The sequence below is a fragment of the Sciurus vulgaris genome, assembly GCF_902686455.1.
Source record: "Sciurus vulgaris genome assembly, chromosome: 7".
NCBI lineage: Eukaryota > Metazoa > Chordata > Mammalia > Rodentia > Sciuridae > Sciurus > Sciurus vulgaris.
Window position 1 is genome coordinate 26,360,051 of NC_136467.1, and position 26,894 is coordinate 26,386,944.

At 38.6% G+C, this 26,894-nt stretch overlaps 1 protein-coding gene across 2 annotated transcripts in view; it reads right to left on the reverse strand.

Annotated features, from left to right (window-relative positions):
- Positions 1-916: 916 nt before the first annotated feature.
- The window catches only part of HECA (hdc homolog, cell cycle regulator), a 45,847-nt gene continuing 19,869 nt past the window's right edge, over positions 917-26,894 (reverse strand). The window contains exons 2-4 of one of the 2 annotated variants that reach the window (XM_079148048.1): positions 14,282-15,322; positions 7,483-7,637; positions 917-4,409 (exon numbers count right to left, since the gene is read on the reverse strand). In XM_079148048.1, coding sequence (XP_079004174.1) covers positions 4,245-4,409; positions 7,483-7,637; positions 14,282-15,322 — 1,361 coding nt within the window. In that variant the 3' untranslated portion in view covers positions 917-4,244. Of the gene's footprint in view, positions 4,410-7,482; positions 7,638-14,072; positions 14,170-14,281; positions 15,323-26,894 lie in introns of those variants that run through there. The other variant, XR_013765206.1, reaches the window with a different exon arrangement.

Here is a 26,894-nt window from a genome sequence, read left to right on the forward strand (position 1 = left end):
AACAAATAAATAAATAAATGGTATTTGAAAAAAAGACACAAAAAGTTTAATAATGACTCAGTTTTACTTTTCTAAGAATGAAGAAGCACACAATCTAGTCTTTTCAATCTAGTCTTTTCATTATGAAAGTTTGTAAAGGCCTAGGAACCAAAGAAAATATGTATGGAATAAGATTACTATCAAAATTAAAATCAAATTTGGCAAAGAGACCTTGAACAGAAAGTGGCACGAAAGCAGCTCACAACAGTTACAGTATTCATATATATATATTCATTTATTTACATGTGGTGCTGAGAATCAAACCCAGTGACTCACACATTTAAGGCTAGCGCTCTACCACTGAGCCACAACCTCAGCCTCTTTAGTATTCTTTATAAAACACAGTGTTTAACCCTCTTTTGTTATTGGTTGATATATATTAACATTCTTTCCAAGGCAATTACAGAAATTTTAAATTATCTATATCATATTCAGAAGTACATAAACTTATGTTTTGTTTCATTTATAATTAAGATAGTATTGGGGGTAAATCAGGATGACCGACATTTTCACAATCTGGCTATGGGTGGCTGGCCTTGGGGTTTATCAAAACTGTGGGCTCCATTTTATTTTTCATTAATACTCAAAAGAATTCTCTATAACTTAAAAAATAATTTTGAACTGTTCACATGGGGGGGATGGGGTTTGCTATATAGAATGCTTATTTTGTTGAAAGGAAGTTTACACATGATACACAAATTGCAATAGCACAAAGAGTCTGTAGTTTTGATCAGCTGTAATAGTGACTCTGAACTGGTTTTCTGAAGTGTTTAAAACCTCAGAATATCTCTACTTATCTACTATCCTTTCTGATCAGATCACCTTGTCTCTCAAAAATTCCAACAAAAAACACTGATACACTAAAGACAGAGCAATGTTAGTTTCTGAAATTTTATTTTTAATACATACATTTCACAAACAGAAACCCTCTAACACCACACACAACTCCATAACCAAATGTTTCAATTTTATTAACATTTTTCAACTATTTACACTGTCTTCCCTCAAAAAAAAGTGCAACCCAAGATATCTTGACAAGAGATCTTAACCAACAATATGTTTTGAGCTGATGCCCACCTGTTTTATTTTCTTCCAATTATCTGGATAATAATAAAGTAAACAGGACATGGAGATGAAATGGCTTAGGCAGCATCTTATACAAACCAAAACACCAAACAAGGGCACTTTCTCCTCACCTCTGTCCCCAACCTCCAACTAAAATTGCTCAACAGGTGTTACCAGGAAACTAAATGGAAAAAGCCAACTGGGGTTACCAACCTGGGCATAAAACAGATTGCACATTGGTCTGACAGGACTAAATGAAAATTTTCAGCAAGTTAGTTTTTGTAGTATAATAAGCTATTCATCAATCTGTTAGTTTTAGTGTTTAAACACCTAATAACATTCTTTCTTGATCGGTTAATTTTCCCCAGATATAAAAATTCCTTTTATTCAGAAAATTAATTTCTTTTACAAAAACCAGAAATTAAACAGTACTTAAGAATGTTCCTGTGTAATGAGAACGGGAAAATACAGCCATCTCTCAATTTCATGGCACAATGTCTATCTATCTTTTAGATAAAAGCCTAGTATTGTCAACTGCTTCAGATGAAACCAGAAGAAAGTGGAGAACTGAGATGGCCTGAAAAGAAAATGATCAATCTGAAATTGCCTTCTCTTTAAACAAAAGCAGATAATTTGTTCAAGGTATGGAACTCTTAAAAATAAGTGATAAAAAAATGTTACATGGAAAATCACTTTGAAATTATTAGTCATTCTTTTGACTGCTTTTATGTTATTGAATACTATTCATCAGAAAGACAGAAACTGGATCTCCTGGTGACTGATATCCTTTAATATCCTACCTACAACAAAAATAATCCTCCTTGACATATTCCAATTTCCATCAAGGTGCTCAGGGAAAGCTTGGAGAAAACTAAGTCAGCAGATCCCCAAATGATATTTATCATTATGGTGTTGCATACTCAACTGTATTTTCTTCTCATATCAGCCCAATTTTTCCTTTTAGACAAAAATGTCATGTCTGAAAGGCAAAAGATATTCAGTATAAAACTCATGTTTCTCTTTGTATATGACTGCATACATCTATAGAATTCTCACTTTATCATCAAATAATATACAAAAGCAAATTTTACTCAATTATAGTGAAACCTCATCAAACTTACTTTCCAGGGGATAGAAAACAATCTAAGGAGAAAACAGCAAATGCAGCATTCACTACACCCACAATGGTTTTAAACTGAATAGCTTACTGAATGCAGTGTACAGGTCAACTTTTACAATAACAATATAATAAGCAGGTTTCACCAGAAAAATGTAGGTGAGTTAAAGAATAGCATTACAAATATTTTAACATTTATTCTAAATTCAGAAATCAAATCCAAATGGTTCTCTGAAAACAGGAGAAAATTACCAATTTTTATACTTGGTCCATAAGACAATCAACAGGGAAACAGTTAATTCACAATTAGTTTCATGTATCAAAGAGAAATTTTCAAGGGCTATGTCCTACAGACCTCTTAAACTGCATCAAACAATGCCTGACCAATATTGATTTTCTGCTTCTCATAAGCATTTTGAGGATTTCTTCCCACTGTGAAATAGTTTTCAGATCATCAGACACCAAACCAGAAGCAGAAAACCAAATAACAATCATTGAAATTGAAAGGTGAAGCATATTAAGTAAATGTACTGGTTTTTCAATGCTGTATTGTTTCAAACAAAACATCAAATGCTTCATTAGTAGAACTGAAACTCACTTACAATGCCTAAATACTTCTGAAAAGAAAAACCACACTGAGAAAAAAATGATATCAACCAAATGAGTAATATAAAATATTCACATCGATTCCAAATGTGGCTATTCATAAAGTGATTATTTTCAGTATTCTTTTACCATATATATGTATATACATACACATATATAAAAAACTTAAAATTATCTAATTCACTTATGAGAAATTGTATTTCAATTCCAATTCTACCAGGGCATGGCATATCAGTGTACTAAATCACCAAGATATAATGAACAGGAAGTTGTATTTTGGAATGCCCAAAGTTCTGTTTGTGATCATTTCTGGGGGGTCAACAGTAAAGTATCCTGGAGATCTTTAGATATATCATTATGCACTACAGTGATTCTCCAAAATGAAACATACTTTAAAAAGAAGTATTAAAATTATTATCTTTGTCATTCTCTCAATTTTTTTCTTTCCCTCCTTAGGTCAACTTTTCGATTTTGGAAACTGTATTAAATGGGTTTAATGTGGCTATCTGGTATTACGGGGAAGATTAAGTGTGGCATAACTGGTTCTGAAGCTCACCCATTAAGTTCTGTGGCTGAGAGATTTACCTGTGAAAAGGATATACCAAACAGTACTTTTGACAGTGCAACCTGTTACTGCCCAAGTCACGTTATGTATGAATTATCCTTAAGAGCTAGTTTGCCCAACTTCTAAGACAAGATTCAAATGACAAAGTTTTGCCTTTCTGCCCTCTTGATTTGATGTACATTTCCAAATTCATTTTACATATTCTCTGTTACAGATCAGCTTACCTAAAAATATATGCAACACCAACAGCTCTGATATCTTATAATTTGGGTATTATTTTCAGTAAGAAAACTGACTGTTAAATTATAACAGTGAAAGAAACAGCACTCATGTCCACTTTCAAATCTGTCAGTCAGAGTAAATTGCATGTCAATGTGTGCTGCAGAATACTAAGCTGTAATAGCCTAATACACTATTTGCTCTCCAGGCTCAGACTTACATTCACTTGTCACATGTTTTCCCAAGGTCCACTGAAGATCTAAAAGTGGGTCTTTATAAAGTTAACATTTTAGTAAAAGCTCCCTCCCAACTCCTTTCGTGCTTTTAGTCTATAGCCACATAATCCCCTTCCTAAATCCCTGCCATCCTCCCCACCATCTTAAAGTTGCAACAGACTCTTGGTGAGAATAAACCCCAACCCAAACTCACATGAACATCCATCTGGTCTGACCACAGACTAACATTTGGGAATCAAGACAGGGCAAGGGGCAGGCCCCCATTTAGTGGCACACATACAAAGTAACTCTGCTTTAAATTAGAAAAGAAATTAATGTCACAGAATGTTTCCCTATAAAAGATATGTAATAAAGTAATAATATCAATAAAATAGCTATTACTAAAGCAAAGCTTTCATCAATAAGCTTCAAGAACTTTGAAGGAGGAGAATGGCTTCACGAAATGGTAGTCCAGGTTCCCACAGTGTGGACACTGCTGGACGTTGCTGTACTCAGAGAAGTACTGCATCCCAATCCGCACATCGATCACCGGCTTCCCGCAGTGCTTGCAGTTCAGGCGGGCCTGGGAGAAACAAACACCGTAAGCCATGACTTCTTCAGCTTTGCAATGCTTGTCAAAATCATCCAAACCACCATACTGGGAAATAGATCAAGAATTCAGTAAAGCAGCTGCTCCATAGGGTATACCCTCTAATAGGATATATGAAGCCTAAGACATTATATATATTCAAAAACCATCATCATCATTACAATGCGCAATTTCTCTCTTGATGAAGCACCTACCAGTGGGAAGAAAATTCTAAACTAGTACTTCCTAAATCACTTGAGTAAAGTTTCCTTAACAACAGGGACCACCTGCACTCTGGATTTTAAGAGGAGCTGCTGGGTGGTAGAGTGCTTGCCTCGAATGTGTGATTCCCTGGGCTTGATCCCCAGCACCCAAAAGCAAATAAAAACAAAAGAAGAATGGTTGAGGTGTACGTCCCCACTCAAACCTGCATAAAACTCCTTTGAAGATTCTGGTTTATCTAAAAAATTCATAAACATTTTTCATTCTACCCTATAAGACATTGTGTTTTCTTTGAAGAAAAAAAAAAAAGAAAAAAGAAAAAAACCAAAATGTTTAAGTAAAATTGGCAAAAGTGGTGTGTTTATCCTGAGGCTTTAGGAACCCCATTCATGCCCAGGCCTAGAGCTTTCAGCAATAGGTCCAGGACTGAAGGAAATAAACGGAAATTATAAATAAAAGATCTCACTTTGGCTTCATCCTAAAAATGATAACTTTGGTTATCCTTTCTGATAATTGACAGTTGCTTATTTTTGGCTCAGATGTACTGGAAGATTCCTCTGGATTCTTTAGTAGTGTCTTGCACCTTTATCCTCACAGTGAGTATTTTAATTGATTAAAAATAATAAAAAACAGCAAACATGTTGTTATGGTTTGGCTGTGAAGTGCCCCCTGAAATACTCACATGAGAGATAATGCAAGAAGGTTCAGAGGAAAAATAGTTGTGTTTTAAGAGTCTTAACCCAATCAGTGAATTAATCCCCTGATAGGGATTAACTGACTGGTAACTGAAGTGGTAGGGTGTGGCTGGAGGAGGTGGGAGTTGGGACATGGCTTTGGGTATATATTTGTATCTGGCCAGTGGAGTCTCTCTGCTTCCTCATCATGATGTGATCTGCTTCCCTCTGCCACACTCTTCCGCCATAATGTTTTGCCTCACCTCAAGCCCTGAGGAATGGAGTCAGCCTTCTATGGACTAAGAACTCTGAAACTGTGAGCCCTCAAATAAACTTTTCCTCCTTTAATATGGTTCTGGTCAGATCTTTTAGTAACAGCAGCAAAACAACTGACTAAAAAAAAATATATGTTTTCCATTTCAATTGGAGGCCAGAAAATAAAGGTCTGGGTTTAAATCTTTTGGGGAAGACTAAACGCAGGGGTGTTTTACCTTTGAGATACATCACTAGCCCTTTTTATGTTTTATTTTGAGACAGGGTCTAGCTTAATTGCCCAGGTCAGCCTCAAACTTGCAAGCCCCCTGCCTCAATCTCGAAGGTCAATGGGATTACAAGGGCATGCGACCATACCTGACTGGGCTTAAATCATTTTAGAGAAGAAATATATAGTGGCAGGATGCCATTCTGTTTTTTTCTCACTAGAGATAAAACAATGGTCCCATAGTCCAATGCTCTAGTAGAAAGAACATCAGAATGGAAATTACAGGTTTTAGTCATGGCTGTGACAAAATTTATATTGACCTGGGTAAAACATTCGAATTTTTGAGGCATCCATTACAAGTAGAAAATCAGGAGGCTGGACAAGCTCCCTTCCAATACCAATATTCTATGAGTTAACAGGCCCAAACACTCTTTTACTTCCTTATTTAATTTAAAAGATAATCCCCTTATGGTATATGTGCAGAGAAAGGAGCCTCTTCCTTTGATCTTGAGAACTGGCATTAAGGCACAATAGCCATCACAAAATGCTACAGTGAATAACTAAAAAATTTTGACAACTCATCTCCAAGGCTAAGCTTAAAAATGGAAATGTGGTCAATGTACTACAGTGGCATAAAATTATTCAATCCTATCTGGAACTACAAGATCAGTTATGGATTTTAGGACTCTCATAAGCATATTTCTCCTTTGACAAATACTAGAATACAAAGTAGATCTGAAATACCACCTCTGTCAACCTTTCAATTCAACAGACACAGGTCATTTTCTGAGTAAACTAATAACAAGGATATTCTCTTTATAAAAGTCAAACTACAACACTAATAATAAAAACTCCTGTAGTAACTAATAAAGTATGTTATCAGTTATTTCTATTAAAAGTCAGGCTTGTAGACTGAAAAATAAAGAAAAATTACTCCCTTACCCATGAATAGCAGGGTTATAACAAGTTCATTATCCCCCAAGTGCTTGGAAATACACCAATATATTTCCAAGGATTTTATCTCCTGTGTTTCTATGATCTTATTTAATGTGTTTGCATATGTTAATACTTGCCTCTTTTCCTTATGACAGATAAATTTCACATGCTTAGCCTCAAAAAAATGCCTCTTCCTACCAGTGATTTAAGGATTGTAAATCTTTCATGTCAACCTCCCACATCTTATGAGGTAGGTAATTCCTGAGTAACTAGAACTAAGTCACAAAGAAACAAGAAAATTCTGTGAAACTTTTTAAATCACAACTTATTATTGTACATTCAGTATAAACTAATTATAAAAAGTAGGAGAAAACATAAGCATGGATAAAGAAAACCACCATCCAATGCATCCGAGTCAACTGGGAGCTTAGCAGATCCCTTTTTCTGTTCATTTGCAAATGGAAGCAAATATGGTACCATTTTGTAACCTGCCTTTTTTTTTAACTTATCAAATGGGAAATACTCCACATAAGAATATAGTATTCTACAATATCTCTTTTAATGACTGTGTAGTATTACATCACAATGTAATGACTAAGTCATCACTGCCAGACTCGGGGGAGTTTCTATCTGAACTTCCTGTGTTTGCAGGAGCATCTTTTACAAGGCTTAGCACCTCTCTCAAAGAAACCACAATGTAGCCTTTAACTCCTCTCTAGTCACTGGGGGACAGAAGCTGAGTATCGATACCAACCTGACAGCAAGGAGAAGCAGCCAGGATGTCATAGGTGTACATGGTGCCCAGCTGGTGCCAGCTGCCATCCCATCGTGACTTACACTTGATACAGATGATCTTGTGAACCCCTTCCAGGCAGTCCACGCATACTGCATATAGATGCATGAGTCTCCCTGTACATAAAAGACACAAAGCTGAGAGCAGCCATCATGAAAATCACATTTTATCGTCAGAGGGGATTTTAAAAAAATGCCTTTTCTACCAATTCCAAGCAAACATTTTATCATTTGGATAAATATAAAAAGCAAAGTAGATGATATTTGTCACACATCTCCAAGGTAACCTTTAAGATTAATGGTAAATTACTATCATCAATAGGACAGGTACTTTAAATTCAAGTTTATTAAAAATAAACACTTGCATCAAATTACTTTTCCAGAAAGTTCTGCCAGTTTTACATAATTCATCCAAATTCATAAAAACAAAGCCACACATGCTCAAAATCAGTTTGTAATCACAGGACTCTGCTCAGGATCTTATGTGTGGCACATGGAGAATGAACCAACACTTGTGATAAGCTCTTGCCACTACAAATCTCACCATAAAAAGTCAAAAGTCGGTCTTAATACTGACAGCCCAGAATCACGCCACAGCCAAAATTACTGTTAACTGTCCTTCTCCCCCAAATTGTTCAGCCATCATAATATCTAATTTAGGAACCAGAATTATATCTTACTTGTGATTTGTTAAAAGTTCAACATCTTATTATTTACTGGGCTCTTAAAAATCACAACCTCATTCCTTTATTACTTATCAACATCTTAATGTTTATAAAGGGAAGACATCACCCTAACTTATATGAAAGGGTCAGGGTTCAAACAAGTGAGGAAGATTCAGAATGTATGAGATCTGCCTGGGCAATAGGCAGTGGCAGCACTGCTGCTCTCTATTTAGGAACAGGGAGCTCCACCGTTCCCAAATCCGTCAACAGAACACATACCCAAAGTGGTTTCTCATTCAAAATGTGCTGCTCACTGCCACATGCCAGACTACAGGCTTTCACCATTCAGAGGCAGGGACCAGGCAACTCCTAATCCACTGGGAAGGCATGTAACGTACAGTCCTTAGAGGGAACCCCTTTGTATTTGCTTACATGACTCTCTCTCTCTCTGTGAGGGCAGGAACTGTGTCTTATTCATTCACATGGACTTGGTGTCCAGCACAATGTCTGGAACACAGAAAGCACTCCTTAAATGTGCGGGGGGGCATGCTAATAGCCAAAGACATTGTAACCCTGGGGCCCTCTATGCCAAAAACAGGAAGGTGACCAAGAACTGCCTGCAGTACTGCCCACCTCTGCTCTGCCACACTGAAATTAAGAAGGTCTTACATGCCATGGCAACTCTGAGTACCTGGGGGCAATGTCAAGGAGTCAGTTCTAGTATCCAGGGGCCACTTAAACGCTTCATTTCCAGTCTCCCTCCCAGACCTACTCACTACAATTCTCAAACATCCAATACTACACAGGCTGCTGCTAGGGAAGGTGGGTGTTGATCAACAGCCATGATGATAAAGACAAATACTGTAAGCTCTACATGAATCATTTCATTTAACTCTTATAGCAACACTATCAAGTAGGCCCAACTGTTACTCCCACTTCAGATAGGAACTGAAGCTTAGAGAGGCTGAACAGCTTGTTCAGGTTCACAAAGAAAGTAAGTGGCAATATCTAGATTCAAATTCATGTCTGTCTCTTAACCTACAGGCAAACTCTTGGGAAGGCTTGGGCCAGACTGAGTCTCTGGATTTGTTTTTAGTTTTTATTACACACTGTCTAAAGTACAAAGAATTCTACATTTCTAAACCCTAGGACAAGGTTTTTGTTTGTGAGTTCAAATAAAAAGCAGATTCCTAAGAGAACAATGACATGTGGTGCAAAGTGGTAAAGAAGGTCAATAAGACCTTTCTAATCAGACCCATCTTAATAAATTATTAAAACCAAACAAAACGTTTTCTCAAAGGAAGAGTCAGGGAAGGGGGCACAAGTGGAGGTGGCAGTGGGGAAGGCAAGGAGATCAGGGGCAGGGCAAGGGAATAACAATCCACAGGATCCACCACTGAAAAGAGTAAATATTTCAGCAGTACACAATCAACTGTGAACTGTGGAATCCTCTTAGTAGCTTGTCGGAATGTGGACTTCTTATCAGAGTCAAAAATGTTTTAACAAATACATGGCTGGGACCTAATGGAAAAAATGAGCTACACGAGTCTGTTATAAATAAGATCACCCAGATATCTCTGAGATGCACCACAAAACAACTGACACATGTACAAGGTCTCACTTGTGACTTCTCTGGTAATAATTAGACACTTGACCTTCAGATTATAAAATCAACAGGTAATTCTCAATAGTTTTGTAGCATATACCTAACATAGCCATTAACTATTTATGCCTGCTTACATACTTATGTGCATACAGGTAACAGGGACCTATCTAGTTTTTACCTCTTTCTCCACCCACTCCCTAATAGTTACTCTCAAGACTTGGTATTGGGCTCTCTCATATCCTCTTTCTTTTCTTTCTCTTTTCTCATTTAAGAGCTCTTATACTCTTAAGATTTAACCACCACTGTTATCAATTCCTGGTGTTCATCCCAATGCTAACAGTGCTTGCTAGATATCTCCATAGAAAAATCCCAATATTCATTCAAATGCAATACAAACGCCCTCATCTTCCTTGATCCCCAAATCAGGTCATATTCCCAACTTCCTCTGTGTCAACAACATTTATCTGGTCTAGAACCAAAGTGGCCAACAAAGACTCTTCATCCTCTATAATCAAGGTTTCCCTAAATTTGCCATTTTCCTTTAAAACAATCCTTTGAAGATATTCCCTCCTTTTGATTCCCCCTGTCACCATGAGAGATGAGTAGTCTCTCATCATTCTGCATTTAGACTAGAAAAATAAAGTTAAAACTTTTGTCTCTAGGGCCCAACTCTTTCAAACAAATTTGGGGACATGTAATTCTGTGTTTTATAAAAATTGTTCAAAATCTTTCAATTCATATTCCTAAAGAATGTGGTCCTGTACCTATGTACCCATTGTTCATCTTCATAAAGAATGGTTCAAGTTTTAAAACGGAGAAACAAATGTGTTTCCACAATACTTCCTTCTAAAGTTCCAGCAAACAGGATAAAAAACAAGGACCTAAAACACAAACTCCATCTTCCATGAAACAATGAAGTACCTATGATCCTGAACCAAAATATATGAGGTGGGAAAGTGAATTAAGGGATAGTAAATGATTTAGCTCTAAAATTGGACAATAAAGGCTGACAACAAAGGATGAGGTGCTGAAAAGGGAAATGGTGGGGCAGTGGGGCTGCTAGTTACAAGCAACGATGAAGGTGCATCTTTTATCAAGAGGCAGCATATTCCAGCACCCTCAGAACCTGGGCTGGACTCAGGACTTAGGTTGATGAACAACACATGAGAGGAGTTATGGAATTCAGCCTTAAAGTTCAAGCCTCTAAAGAGTCCCAGAAGTTTCCATTCTCACCCTTTGGAAAGCTGTTCCGAGAATTCCATGTGAATACGCCCAAGCCTGAATGGATGTAAATTAGCATAGCCACTACAGAAAACAGTATGAAGGTCTTTCAGAAAATTAAAATTAGTCACTGATTACATGATGACAATAAAATATTTCAAATTCTGTGTAAAAAAAAAAATTAAACTAGAACTTCCAATATGATTGAACGATCCCACTATGTGTATATATCCAAAGGAAATGAAATTAGTGTGTCAAAGAGTTCCTGCACTCCCATGTTCACTGCAGCATCATTCACAACAGCCAAGACATAGAATCAACCCAAGTGTCCATTCAATGGATAAGACAATAAAGAAAATGGGTACATATACACAATGAACACTATCCAACCATATAAAGATGAAATCCTGTAATTTGTGCAACAAGGATGAATCTGGAGAATGTTATGTTATGCTAAGTGAAGTAAACCAGGCACAGAAAGACAAATATCACATGATTTTAGAGTGGAACCTTTAAAAAAAATTGAACTCATAGAAATACAGGGAGAATAGTGGCTACCCAAGGTTGGGAAGGGGAGGGGAGTGCAAGAAAGAGATTGGCTAGTTGGCACAAAATTCATTATAAAGGAGTCAATTCTGCTGTTCTATTGCACAGTAAGGTAACTAAAGTTAACAGTATTATATTACATTTTTCAAAATAAATAGAAGAGGATTTTGAATGTTCTCATCAACAAAGGGTAATGTATGCAGTGACAGATATCCTAGATACCCTGATCTGATCATTACACAATGTATATCAAAACATCACATTGTACCCTATAAATAAGGATGAATATTATGTTATTATGCGTATATTAAAAACAAAATAAAACTAGCCTATTGGAAGATGAAAGACTACAGAAATCATAGATGAACCAGTCCAGCTGAGTGAGGCTCCCGAAGAATCTAGTCTGACGACTGCTAGACGTGTGTAAGAGACTGTCCTAACCAACCAACCCATAGAATTGGGAGAAGTTCTTAAATAATAACTGCTTTTAAATTACAAAGTTTTGGAGTGTTCCTGCTTCGAAAGGGCTAAAAGAATTAGGCAAAATTCTCAAAATGAATGAAACTACTCCTTCTGAATTCAGCTCCCTTTTCTTGCTCAGAAATGTAACATAAGAAATCATTAAAAAAAAGAAAAAGAAAATCGTACTCATGAATTAAGAACAGGAAGTTATTAAAAAGAGCTCTTGGGAATTAAAACTATGAGAACAGAAAGTCAAGGAAATCTCTCAGAAAGGAAAATAGAAATGAATAATAGGGCCATATATATAAAGAATTCTCCCTCCAAAAAAATAGGATGAACAGAGGTCCAACCTCTGTTTGTTTTTTAAGTGAAAATGAGGAGGAAAATTATCAAAGAAATAAAACAAAAGAAAATCCTTCCAAACTGAAGGTCCTAAGTTTAGAGTCAATAGCCCAAGAGAGTATACAGCATAACGAATGGAGTGAGTGGGGAAAGACCAGATAGCATGATGGAATTAGAACACTAGGAATATTAAAAACCTTAAGGATGGGGTGAAGGTCGAAGAAGGGACAAGAAAAAGAATATCAGACTTACTAATAGCAACATTATAATATAGAAAACAGTAAAGAAGTCCCTTCAAAACTCTCAGGGGAAAATGTTTATAATTTGGATGACTATACCCAGTTAAATAGTAATCAAGTGTGAAGACAGAATTGAGACACTCAGACTTTTAAAAAGTCTCAAATCATGAATTCCCATGCTTTCTTCAGAAACTTAGTCATAGGATGTCTAGTAACAAACTGAAGGAATAAACCAAGAAAAAAGAATATATGGGATCTAGGAAGCAAAATTTACAACACAGGAAAAGAAATGAAGGCTTTCCAAGGACAGCTGAAGTACAGCAGGTTCTAAGGGTACCAAGACAGATAGGAGTAGGGGGAGAAAAGGCTCTTTGAGGAACATTTTCTGAAGAAAAAAACAAAAATGCTTGTCAGATGTGTGGAAATGCTTTTGAAAGGTGGTCTATAAAGCTGCTGAAGAGTGAAAGCAAATAGCCAACGTTAAAAAAAAATAATAAAAACTAAGCAAATGAAAACAAGGATTAATGAAAACAAAATGTACCTCTATAATAGGAATTACAGAGGGCTGGGGAGATAGTTCAGTCGGTGGAGTGCTTGCCTTGCAAGCACAAGGCCCTGGGTTCGATCCCCAGCACCACACACACACAAAAAAATTATAATAACAATAATAATAATCATATAATAGGAATTATAGCCATATGCCTTGGCTCAATACTAAATATTTACAACTCACAAAACAAAAACATTAAAGATTTAACCAAGAATTGTGATATTTTATACTAAAAAAGGGGGATGTATACTTATCCACCATAAAAGTAAGTCAACAGGTAATATCTAAAACTGGAGAATGAAGACAGCAGTATTTAAATTATGTTAAAGGCTTTAAAGAATCAGTTAAGATTTGAAAATGCTTGTCTCTGGGGACTGAGACAGCAGGAGTTGGTGGGAAAGAGATATTTTATTTTCACTACAGGCTTTTTAGCATACTTTTTTAAAGTTATGAACATGGTATATGTCATACATCTCATCTTTATGGAAGTTCAATCATTTTATAAGAATTGAGACTTCACAATTGTACTATCCAACTCCCTGTCAATTTATGGTTGAAATGTTCCCAAGTTGTCATCTACATAAGTTTTCCCACTGTTCCCACCATTACCAAGATAATGTCTGAGGTTTTCCTTCTGATGCTATCAAGACAGTCTTATCTTTCACAGTTTCAAAATTAATCCAACTAGTCTGGAAACCCACTGGCCCATCCTATTCCCTACCCCCCCCCCCCCCCCAATATTATGATCAAAGAAAATGTACAGCTCTCTGGGCACATTAATACAGGATTCAAAAGAAACTATTTCACAGTCAGTGAGAATTAAGCAATTCCTTCCCTAAATTCCCTCCCAATTACGAAAAACCATACATCAGTAATCCTCTCGTCAAATTAAGTGCAGAAAAATAATATAAAATTACCCACCAGGCCAACTATACTTGGTACAGTGACATCAGAGTACAAAAATCACCACCACCTCACTGGGCGAAGCTGAAACATTCACATGTTACCTAGCACCTGACTAGAACAAAAATACAACATCAATTAAAATTAAGCCAAAACAGAGCAATTCCATCTTGTTAGTTTTTTTGAGTTTTAACAAATAAGCAGGCAAGGTGAATCAACACCTATACCTTGAAGGTGACAAGGAACATCATATTCGATCTCATCATGTCTTGAGGGGCTTAAGAACAGAGTGCCATCCACCAGAGGAAACTGTTCGAAGACAGGGAGTGCCCGGTGGCACAGAGCGCAGTTTACAACATTTCTGTGACTGGCACTGAGGGCCGCAAGAATGAACTTCCGTAGATCCTCGCCCTGGCCCACTTGGGCATCATCTTCCATCCTTACATGGAAAGTGTTCAGCTTATGCCTGGGGATATGAGTGAGGAGCTCAGAGAGGTCCAGCCGCCGCAGAAACTGTACAGGGGTATCAAAGTGTCCCCCCCGGTGGACAGATAACCCAGCTGGAGTATAATCGAAGTGGGCATTTCTGAACACATGGCCCCCAGCCATAGCCTTTTTGTGAGGCTCAAGATGGATGGCATTCTTTAAGAATTCCCCAAGGTATCTGGAGGAGCGGGGACCACTGAAGTGGGCAGGGGAGAGGATAGAATAGCCAGTAGGTGGGGACTGGCCAGGGGAGCCACAAGGGGAGCGGGCACCATAGGCTGTGGCACTGACGACCTTCTCCTGGGAGTTCTGCCGGTCCATGGAATGTCGTCGGGAGAGATCATGGTTCAGGCCTTTCTGGGACTTGTTTGGGGGCCTGCACTTTTTTGCCTCTTCTCCAGCCTCCCCTGGGGGCCTCCCTGTGTTCTTCTCTGACCCAGACTTCTTCTTTTTCTCATCCTGCATCCGCTTCACCTGGTACCAGTCTGTGTCCTTCTTTAAGTGGCCCTGCCCACAGCGGCAGGAGCAGAATCGGAAGGCCAAGTCATAGCCCTTCTTGGTCCACATGTTCTGGCGGCACTGCTTCTCGTTCCAGCTGCGGGCCCGGCCAATGCAGTTGAACTGGGCCAGTATGCTGCTCTCCCACTCATAGAAGCACTGCAGGTGCATCCAGGTGCTGTAAGGGCAGTGTTCATTGTTGCACACCACCTTCTGATAGTCATCCTTCTCCAGGTCCACTGGTCTCCCGAAGCTGCAGATCAGGGGTGTGGCACAGGGGGCTTCTAGAAGAGGAACCAAAAGAGAGACTCAGTGCATAGGACTCCAGGACTCCAGCAGACACTAATCCAGATAGCAAACTTATTATCCATTTCAGCCTATTCATGCCAGAGATACACCACTACTAGAATAAACACTAGACAAGATCAGAAAACATTGACCATTTTCTTCTGGTATAAGGTTGTATCAAAGAAACTGATTTTCTGATATTTGTTATCTGTTAAAAAACAAACCAGTGAGCTTCAAAAAGTCTGACTTCTTCACAGTGCAATTATGTGTCAGTACTTGCAACAGTACAGTATGAGGTTCTCCTAAGATATAGGTATAAAGACAGGCAGTTACAGGGTTCCTTTAAAATTAATCACTCCAGAGAACTAAGAAATAATATGAAGCAATTTAACCCGCCAGTTTTGGTGGCACCACCAAAGTCCTTTAGCATGGACTTTAAGTTGTCCTAAATACCAGAAGTGAGAAAACAGACAAGCCTCTTCTCCACTTCTCTTCTAGAGTGGGCTGATCTAATGACAGTGATGTGTGGTCAAACTAACTTGTTGGTCTACAAAGAATTCCACTGCCAGGCTATAATAAAAAAAGTTCTCCCAGTGCTTTCAAACAGAAAGCAAAAACAATGAGCTATCTCTATCTGGTCTTAAGCACATATCCCACACACAAGTCACAAACAGTCAAGCAGGTTCCCAGGATGGAAGGAAAACATAATGGCACAAAGCAGAACTCATTTTTTCACCCCAGTGCTGGGGCTAAAACCCAGAACCTCACACACAGACTAGGCAAGTGCTCTACACCTAAGCTATATCCCCAGTCCCCAGAAAACCTATTTCTTAAATAGTAAATGTGGTATGGAAATTAGAACTCCACTGGATTCCTGTAACTTCTCAATAACTCAATGAACTGAGAACTCATTTTTTATTTGTTCTTTTTAGTTATACATGACAGTAGAATGTATTTTGACATATCACACATACAGACCTCATTTTTTTTTTAAATGTCAAAAAGACATTTGGCAGAAATACTAAAAAAAATCAACAGTTTCCAGAAGGAGGGGTGGTAGAGCACAGATGACTTTTAGGGCAGTGAAACTATTCCATGTGACACTATAATGGTGGCTACACTTGTCAAAAGGCATAGAATGTGCAGTATCAACAGTTAAGCCTAGCCAGGCGCAGTGGCACACGCCTATAATCCAGCAGCTTGAGAGGCTGAGGCAGGAGGATCTCGAGTTCAAAGCCAGCCTCAGCAATAGTGAGGTACTAAGCAACTCAGTGAGACCCTTTATGTAAATAAAATACAAAAACAGGGCTGAGGACATGGCTTAGTGGTTGAGTGCCCTTGAGTTCAATCCCTGGTACCAAAAACAAAAACAAAACAGTTAACCCTAAGATAAACTATGGAACTGAGCAATAATGATGTCAGGGTGGGTTAATCCACTGTAACAAATGTACTGCTCTGTGGAGGATGTTGATAGTGGGATGATATGCGTGTCTGGGGGCAGAGTGTGCATGGGAACTCTCTGAACTCATGATTTTGCTGTGAACCTAAAACTGTTCTAAAAAATGAAATGTAACTTTAAAAATGAAAGGAAAAAGAACATGGGTAAGCCCCAGTTCCATGGAATACTAGCTTATAAAAGTAGACTGGTTATTTCATCTATTTAATTCTCAACTTCCTCAACTATAAATGGGCATTCCTTATAGAGAATTTGGTGAGGACTAAATAGGAAATGCTTAGAACTTTTAGCACAGAACTTTGCATACAGGACTTACTAATGTTATTGTCACTCTTGTTCTTATCATTAGCTGAATCTTTATGATACAATGGGGACATTTTAATTGGTGAAATAAGCTCTGTAATGAGGTGATTGGGGTTTTAAACTAGAAATAGCAAGGTTGACCTAAAGTAGGACCAAACTAGGAGACTAAGAGCCTGGTGGTATATGAACAGAACAGGTTATAGGCACGCCAAGGAAGGAGGCCAGAAGCCACAGGCCAAAGTAGGAGCTGCCAGTTGTATCAAGCAGGGGCTGAGTGTAATTACAAGATCAGGGATGAGAAGAGGACCAGACAGAGTAACACGACCAGTAGGCTTTCCTACCTGGTCTTTGCAGTTCTGAAATTTTCAGTACATTTCATTACTCCCCTTAAATTTCCCTCTGCATTTATATGCTATGTTATTACCATCTAGGTCTTCCTTTGCCTCCCATTCCTCAAAAGAAGTACTTCCCAGGCCTAGTGTTCAGCACTTCTCACTTCACTATTTCAGAAAGACGCTAAAGATTAAATTTGCCTTTCCTTAGTGAGGGTGCTACTGGTGCCTGGACAATTCTTTGCAGAATACAGCTGTCCAATACACTGAAGGAACACTTAATATCTGTGGCCTCCACCCACATTACCTTCCCATAACTCTGACATCCATAACATTTCAAAGGCCCCTTTGGAGGGCAGTACTACTCCCAACTGGAAACCCTTAGGCTTGATTGCTAAGTTTCCATGTGCTATACGCAGGAATTTAGACCACATCTGCTTAAGTACTGAAGACACTAAAGGAGGACTCTCAGCTTCATAGTTCTGTTTCAGAACGTGCTCCTTAATGGCAATGTGGGGCATGGGACTGAAGGCAGGGAGGCCAGAGAAAAGGAATACAGTTATCTGGTGGAATATTGAGTGCCTGAGCTCCTGTCGCAATGTCAGCCAACAGCACATGAAACATACAAGATGCTGATGGACAGAAATGGAAGGGACAGGTGTGGACAGAAGACTGTTGGCTGCCCTAATGTGAACCTGCTGAGTTAGTTACAAGTACCCAGGCAATAACGAGGTAGATAAGGACATGAATAAAATTAGAACTCAAAAGAGCCCAAGCTAAGAGTACAGATGTGAAGTGAGTTACCCAGAGACAGAGGTTACCCAGAGACATCTGGGACCCATGGGATGCTAAAGAGGAATATGAGGAATGGGCATAAACAAGATACTGGGAAAAGAATCTTGGGAAATAAGGTTTGGTACCAAGACCGGAGGAGAAAAGTCCTCCACAGAGATTGGTAAGGAACTGAGAATCACTAGAAGAAAAGTCGGGAATTATGTCAAATCAGATAGGGGAAAGTATTACGAATGGAGGACCAGGCAATGGCCCAGAGTGCCAGGTAAGAGTACTGTTTCTCAACCTCTGGACCACTGACACTTCAGGCTGGATAATTCCTTGCTGTGGAAGCCACCCTGTGCATAGTAAGATGTTTAGTAGCATTCCTACCCATAGTTGCCAGTAGTACTCCACCTGCTGCTAATTGTGACACCCAAAATATCTCCAGACACTGCCAGATACCCACAAGGTAGCAAAATCACATCTGATTGAGAACCACTGGGTAAAATAAGCCTGAAATGTCCTTGCTAGAATAAGTAGTAAATCAGACACTGCCACCTTAGTGAAGGCAATCCAGTGGCATGAAGGTGAGCAACTGACGGCAAGGTGAAAAGGCAGAAATATGTGCAGATATCTCTCTGGGAAAGTCTTTCAGAAGTGTAACTGTAGAGGGAGGGAAAGAGAATTAGCAGAGGACAGAGAATAGCAAAGGCTGAGACCTAAGCATGGTTAGGTACTGGGGAAATGAATGCAGAAAATTCAGGGCAGCTTGACAAGACAGAAGCAGGACCAAACACTATGACTCCCCTACTCAAAAACCTTCACAACCTCACCACTGCCCACTTAATAACCACAACATTCCACCAAATGCATCAGCACAGGTAGAAGAACCCACAAAGCCTATGTGAATACTGGCCATGACTACCTATGTATTATAGTTGGTAACCATTAGTGTGCAATTCCAGGATCTTGGCAAAATAGCCCTAAACCAACTTCTATATCTCCATGTATCTCTTGATTGCTGTAGTTTCCATACTTAGATACTAGGCATCTACAATCCTTAATCTTCATCTGTTCAATCCTATTTTGTCTAGGACAGCAATTCACAGTATTAATTCTGCAACCAGACTGCCTATATACCAGTACCATTTATAAGCCATGTGCCTTGGACAAATTACTTAACTTTTAGTCAGTTTACTCTGTATAAAATGCAAATAACAGAACACCATAAATAGTTGGTACAAGGATGAAACCAATACACACAGTGCTTAGAACAGGTCCTGGCACCTAGTAAACCTCCACCCTTCCTTCTCCTCCTTCAGGGCTCAACCGCAGACACCAGGACTCTCATCCCTGTGCCACCTGACTCTTCTCAGCATTGTATGTGGTCTGAACCTTACTGGAGTCCATCATCACGGTCCTTCCAGATGACAACTCAGGAGAGAACACCTCTTACTCATCTTTGAGTTCCTGAGACCACTGGGCCCAAGCCTTTTACAAAGCCAAGGCTGAATACAGTTGCATTAAAGACACTGATACATAAGACCCACACATGACAAGAGGGGCAGAGGAAGAGAGAGAGCTACACTCCAAGACAGAAACCTGAATGTACTAAAGCACACTGAAAAAAGTAGAAGAGTAGTTTGAAACTCTGAGAAAATTAACTGCAGTCACCTGGGCTGTGACCTTTAGTGTCCTTTAAAATGTTAATTAGTCAATTAAACGAAGTTCAGTCGCTTTTATCTTCAATCCTCCAGAGGATTGAAGGGAATATCTCCGAAATGTAATAGCAATAACCAAAACATATTAACCCAGGCTAATAAACTCAAATGAAAAGATGGCCCAACTATGCCCTTGCATGCACAATACTCAAATTGCATAATTCTGAGACTTACTTGATATTTCTTTTAAAAAATATAGACTAAGAATGAAAAATCTTGTTATTTATATTTCAAAAAAGCAGAAAATATATCATTTAAGCAGTACTGTGCACTTCCTACATACCATGGTTTTGGTGATGGAAAGATCTGACAAACTGTGATAGTAACTCTGTACATACAGGCAACACAGAGAGGTACCACAGTTCTGCCCACATCTATCTAACACTGTCTATAATCATCACCATCATTCTCGTGTGCTTTCTATCCTCCAAACCTCTACAGAGGGTCCTGCTATGATTTGGACACAGCTGAGTGCCCAAAGACCCATATGATGGAGGTCTACTCTCGACTCTGGAAGTGGGAGATCATACGGAACCTTTAATAAGTGGGTCTGATAGGAGGTCCCTGGGTCTCTAACTTTATGAGGGGAATACTAGTCTCCTGGAGTGAAGAGTTATAAAAGCCTGAGCCCCAACCCAGTGGCTCTTTTGCTTTTATCTTTGATCATTCAAAGAACAGCCTTGAAAGGAATGTCTCAGAAATGTAATGGCAATAATCTGGCTAATGTGATGATCTGCTCCCGCACATGGTCCTGACATAACTATTGTTCACACAATGTGACCCAGCCAATAAAGTCCTCCCCAGAACCAAGCCAATGTAGGTTCCATACCTGTAAACCTCCAAGACTGTGAGCTAGATAAACACCTTTTCTTCATAAGTAGCCTACCTCAGGTATTTCCTTATAGCAACGAAAAGCTTACTAATACAGGCCCCTACTCGAACTTGCCAGCCCTGTATGTTCACATGTCAGTCACTCTGATGTGGCCTTGTGGCTAGGCCTCAAAAACAAATGCAAAGCCAAGATTCTTGTTTAATGTTGAGTAATACATGCTAACAGACACCTCCCTCTATGACACACAACCCACATGTGAATTTACAAGGGAGGCAGGCAAATCAGGAACAGAGTGACTAGGAATAACAGGATGGTGAGTCATCAAATAGTTAAGGACTTCTGACAGTGCTCTTGCCTCTCACATAGCCTCCCACCCCCATTCACACTTGAGAGGCAGCAGGAAACAGTAAGAAAGATGGGTTTGCATGAGACCTGCTGTTTACTGGCTGACACTGAGCGGTTTCCACATCTGTAAAGTGAGGATAAAAAGTGTTTGCCTCACTTAGCTCAAATGTATGTATAAATACTTTATAAACTGTAAAGTTCCATAACAATACCTACACTATGTCTACCATAACTTTACATCTTTGTGAATGGATCTCCAACTAAATGCAAACTGCTCCAATGTATTTCTTACGTTTTCAAATGTTTTTCATGGAATACAAGAGGCACATAGAAATTAAGTAAGTAAATAAATAATATCACACATCTTTTTCAATTTCCTGTGTCTTACAACTAACCAAAACATAAGGAAAAGATTTTATAACTCTAAGAAATAGTATCAGCAACTTTGGAAATCAGACTTACAACAATTTAGCTTTATTACAGAAACATTTGATTGCTTCCTGAAAGCTATAAATTTACAAAACGCTTAGCTCTTAAGAACAGCAGTTCCACAAAGGTATAAATGGAACACAAATGATCTGATATAACTAGGCCTTTAATGGGAGGGGGAAAAAATGGCAGTCCTACATTCAGAGAGCACATGTACCACAAGTGTCCCTTGGGACATTACTCTAAACTGTGATAACTGAACTAACAAGCAATATGGAAATTTTTCTCTTACAAAGAGTCAGCAAATGTATATAAACCCTCCGAGGTCTGTTTTTACAGTTTCATCATCAAGTACTCAGTGCCCATAATCTATTTTCCCTTGCACAAATGAAAATAAACAGTTAAATGTCACTCTGGGCAAAAATCTCAAGGAGTTTCAAGTCTGGACTACAAGGGAACTAGGCTGAGGTCACCTGGCAGTCTGTCTTGTCTCCCAAGCCTACTCATTCTGTATCTCTGCCCCGCTTCAAGACTCCATACTCCATGCCAGGCACATTGGTGCATGCCTGCAATCACAGAGGCTTGGGAGGCTGAGGCAGTTCAGAGCCAGCTTCAGCAACCTAGCAAGGCCCTAAGCAACTTGGTGAGACCCTGTCTCAAAAGAAAAACTAAAGGGCTACGATGTGGCTCAGTGGTTAAGTGTCCCTGGGTTCAAACCCGGTACTAAAAAAAAAAGAAAGAAAAAAGAAAAAAGACTCCATATTCCTTTTAGTCAATTAAAAGGAAAAGAGTCATTTACTCTGACCACATAACAAATCCAAATCTTCTAGAAAACTCATTCACACAAAATGAGGGGCCCATAAATCAGGAATTGCAATCTTCAGGGTTTTGACTGTGAAATGAAATATTTTCAATCCTCTTAAAATAGATGCAAGCATCTCAAGCTGGTGGGAGCTGAGTGGAAGGAAAGAGTCTTCTGAAGTCAAGCAAGTCTTTCCAGGAAAAACCTAAGGTAGGACCTGGTCTTACACATTCTTATAAACTTGTAACTGAAAATTATATTGGGTGTTTAATGCTTTGTTGAAGGAAAGAATGACTCAACCAGATACAGTATGCTGTGGTAACTAAAATAGTAGAGAAAGGAAGAAGGGATTCATCTCTGGGGACATCTAGCCTTTTGGGGGGCGGGCAGACAGAGAGTACAAACCAGGGCTTTCAGAGTTAGGTCAGGCCTTCTCTGTCACCCACTTTCTCAAATTTATCAGCTATGGGTACCAAATGTCAATTTTAAGGTTTCTAAATAAGTATTGCAGATGTTGTTTTCCATACAGCAATTCCTTATATGTGAAAACACACACCCTCGATTGCACAGTAGTCCCCCTTGGGGCATGAAGTTCCTGACAAGTGTCCTCAGTCTCTGGCTTCAGAGTGTGTGGCATAAGACTACAGACTCTGGAGTCAGCCTGCCTAGATTTGACTTTCAACTCTGAAACATTAGTTTTCAAGTCTTGGGCAAATTGCTTAACATCCTTGTGCCTCTATTTTCTTACCTATAAAATGGTGAAAATAATACCTACTTCAAAGGACTGTCATGAGGAACAAAGCAGTCATTAGGGTAGTTTGAACACAGCCTGGCACCTAAGTGTTCAACTATAAACAATTATTATTGAAAGCTATCTCACTTTACATCACTTAATGTAAAAATAAAGGGATTTTGAATGAGCTTAGAACAAAGTTACACCCAGGAGATGACTACCCTCCTTCCTTCACCTGTGCAGTTCACCTGGCCCCACCAGGAGTTTAGCCCTTCAGACGGGGCACATTAACCCCTTCTCAACTGCTTCTTTTTTTTTTTTTAAAGCATTCTTTTTTTTTTTTTTTAACCTTTATTTGTTTATTTATTTTTATGTGGTGCCAAGAATCAAACCCAGTGCCTCACATGTGCTAGGCAAGCACTCTACCACTGAGCCACAACCCCAGCGCCCTCAACTGCTTCTTAACAACACAAGCCATATCACACAGGGGGACACACTCTCCTCCTACCACGTGCCTCTCCTCAGCCGTCAACCGGGCCCAACTCTCTCCCACATCCTCCAAACCCAGAGAAGTACCTACCTCTCAGCTAAGAAAACTAGCCCACACAATCTCCCGCTCCTCAGTACTCAATACTCAATACTCTCAGGTCAAATGTGGCCATTGCCTTGCATGTTCTTCCAACTTACTCTTTGTCAATCCTGACTTCTCACATGTGTTGTAAGCTTACAAAGGGCAAGCAATGTACTTCTTCACAACAAACAAAGCACTCTGGCATGCATCCGATAATTTATTCACTGAATAGTTGTAAAGGAGGAGGAAAAGGTGACCTTCAAAATGTTTCTTCTAACCCTTTAAAGATGTTCTCCTCAGTGTCAGGCAAATAAGTTCCTTGTTGGATGTCTCTTCCAACCTAACCCATTTTTGTCAAGCCAGGGTAGCAAGGATTCATAAAGCACAACTGCATTTTATTCATGAGATGTGGTGCTGAAAAACAGACACAATTTAAGACCGATTACCCCAGTTTCGGGTAGGGGTTGGGGGAAAGCATGCTCAGAACATATATATCCTCAATCACTGCATTGTATTTCTGCTGCTTAATTATGTCAGCATTATCTTCACTACCTCTGTTTGATCTCATAAATTAAATGTGTGGCATATCATAGGGTCTTTTATCATATCTAATTACTATTCCAAAGTTACTGATTGTCTGGATGTTTTGGACACTTATTAACTCACTTGGATAATATTTTGAAAGCTATAACAAGGATTTAAAATTATAGCAGTGACTGTAAAAATAATAACACAAATGCCACCAAAATCCTCAAATCTGTTCTATTAACCAGAGTTCACAACACATCATAGTTGGTATTTTTGCCTAAATGAAAAGGTGGGCCACCAGGTAACCAAGTACTTTTATAATTCACCTGACCTGTCAACTTTTTATTTTTTTTTTAATGTGGGGAATTTTTATTTATAGAAAAGATAACCAGTTGTTAAAAAAAACACTATATTTCATATTAGATTTTCAATTGAAGCATACATCAAAATAGTAACAAAATGATACATATCTCAATTTAAATGTTCTTAAATCTGGTTAAAGTCTTTCTTTGGTGATATTTTGATTTTTAGGCATTAATTATTATTGAAAAATTAGAAATACTGATGGACCAAGAGATACTTATAAATGTAATTAAAATAAAAGATGTTATATAGTGTTTAACATTCATTATATTCCTAGAGATAATCTATAAACCAAGAAGATTAATTTCTTTTGAATCATTTTGCCATCTTTTTTTTTTAATTGTAAACAAATGGGATACATGTTGTTTCTCTGTACGTGGAGTAAAGGCATACCATTTGTGTAATCATAAATTTACATAGGGTAATGTTGATTCATTCTGTTATTTTTTCCCTTCCCCCCACCCCTCCCACCCCTCTTTTCCATCTATACAGTCCTTCCTTCCTCCATTCTTGCCCCCCTCCCTAACCCTAACTCTAACCCTAACACTAACCCCTCCCATCCCCCGTTATGTGTCATCTTCCACTTATGAGCGAGATCATTAGTCCTTTGGTTTTTTGAGATTGGTTTATCTCACTTAGCATGATATTCTCCAACTTCATCCATTTGCCTGCAAATGCCATAATTTTATCATTCTTTATGGCTGGGTAATATTCCATTGTATAGATATACCATAGTTTCTTTTTCCATTCATCAACTGAAGAATTTCCAGGTTGGTTCCACAATCTTCTTGTTGTGAACTGAGCAGCTATGAACATTGATGTAGCTGTGTCTCTGTAGTATGCTGATTTTAAGTTCTTTGGGTATAGACCAAGGAGTGGGATAGCTGGGTCAAATGGTGGTTCCATTCCTGTTTTCTGAGGAATCTCCATACTGCTTTCCATAGTGACTGCACTAATTTGCAGCCCCACCAGCAATGTGTGAGTGTACCTTTTTCCCCACATCCTTGCCAACACCTATTGTTGCTTGGGTTCTTGATAATCGCCATTCTATTTGGGGTGAGATGGAATCTTAGTGTGGTTGTGATTTGCATTTCTCTTATTACTAGAGATGTTAAACATTTTTTCATATATCTGTTGATTGCTTGCAGATCTTCTGTGAAGTGTCTGTTCATTTCCTTAGCCCATTTGTTGATTGGGATATTTGTATTCTTGGTGTAGAGTTTTTTGAGTTCTTTATAGATTCTGGAGATTAGTGCTCTATCTGAAGAATGAGTGGCAAAGATTTTCTCCCACTCTGTAGGCTCTCTTCACATTACTGATAGTTTCCTTTGCTGAGAGAAAGCTTTTTAGTATGAATCTATCCCAGTTATTGATTCTTGCTTTTATTTCTTGTGCTATGGGAGTCCTGTTAAGGAAGTCTGATCCTAAGCCAACATGTTGAAGATTTGGACCTACTTTTTCTTCTATAAGATGAAGGATCTTTGGTCTGATTTCAAGGTCCCTGATCCATTGTGAGTTGATTTTTGTGCAGGGTGAGAGATAGGGGTTTAGTTTCATTCTGTTGCATATGGATTTCCAGTTTTCCCAGCACCATTTGTTGAAGAGGCTATCTTTTCTACATTGCATAGTTTTGGCCCCTTTGTCTAGTATGAGAAAATTGTATTTATTTGGATTTATGTCCATGTCCTCTACTCTGTATCATTAATCTACCTTTCTATTTTGGTACCAATACCATGCCATTTTTGTTACTATTGCTTTGTAGTAGAGTTGAAGATCTGGTATTGTGAAATCCCCTGCTTTGCTCTTTCTGCTGAGGATTGCTTTAGCTATTCTGGGTTTCTTATTCTTCCAGATGAATTTCATAATTGCTTGCTCTATTTCTGTAAGGTACGTCATTGGGATTTTCATTGGAATTGCATTGAATCTGTATAGCACTTTTGGTAGTATGGCCATTTTGACAATTTTAATTCTGCCTATCCACGAACATGGGAGATCTTTCCATCTTCTAAGGTTTTCTTTAATTTCTTTCTTTAGTGTTCTGTAGTTCTCATTGTAGAGGTCTTTCACCTCTTTTTGTGAGACTGATTCCCAAGTATTTTTTTTTTTTTTTAGGCTATTGTGAATGGGGTAATTTTCCTAACTTCTCTTTCTGAGGATTCATCACTTATGTATAAAAATGCATTGGATTTATGAGCATTGATCCTGTAACCTGCTACTTTACTGAATTCACTTATGAGTTCTAAGAGTTTTCTGGTGGAATTTCCAGGTTCCTCTAAATATATAATCATGTCATCAGCGAACAGGGATAGTTTGAGTTCTTCTTTTTCTATTCGTATACCTTTAATTTCTTTGGTTTGTCTAATTGCTCTGGCTAGAGTT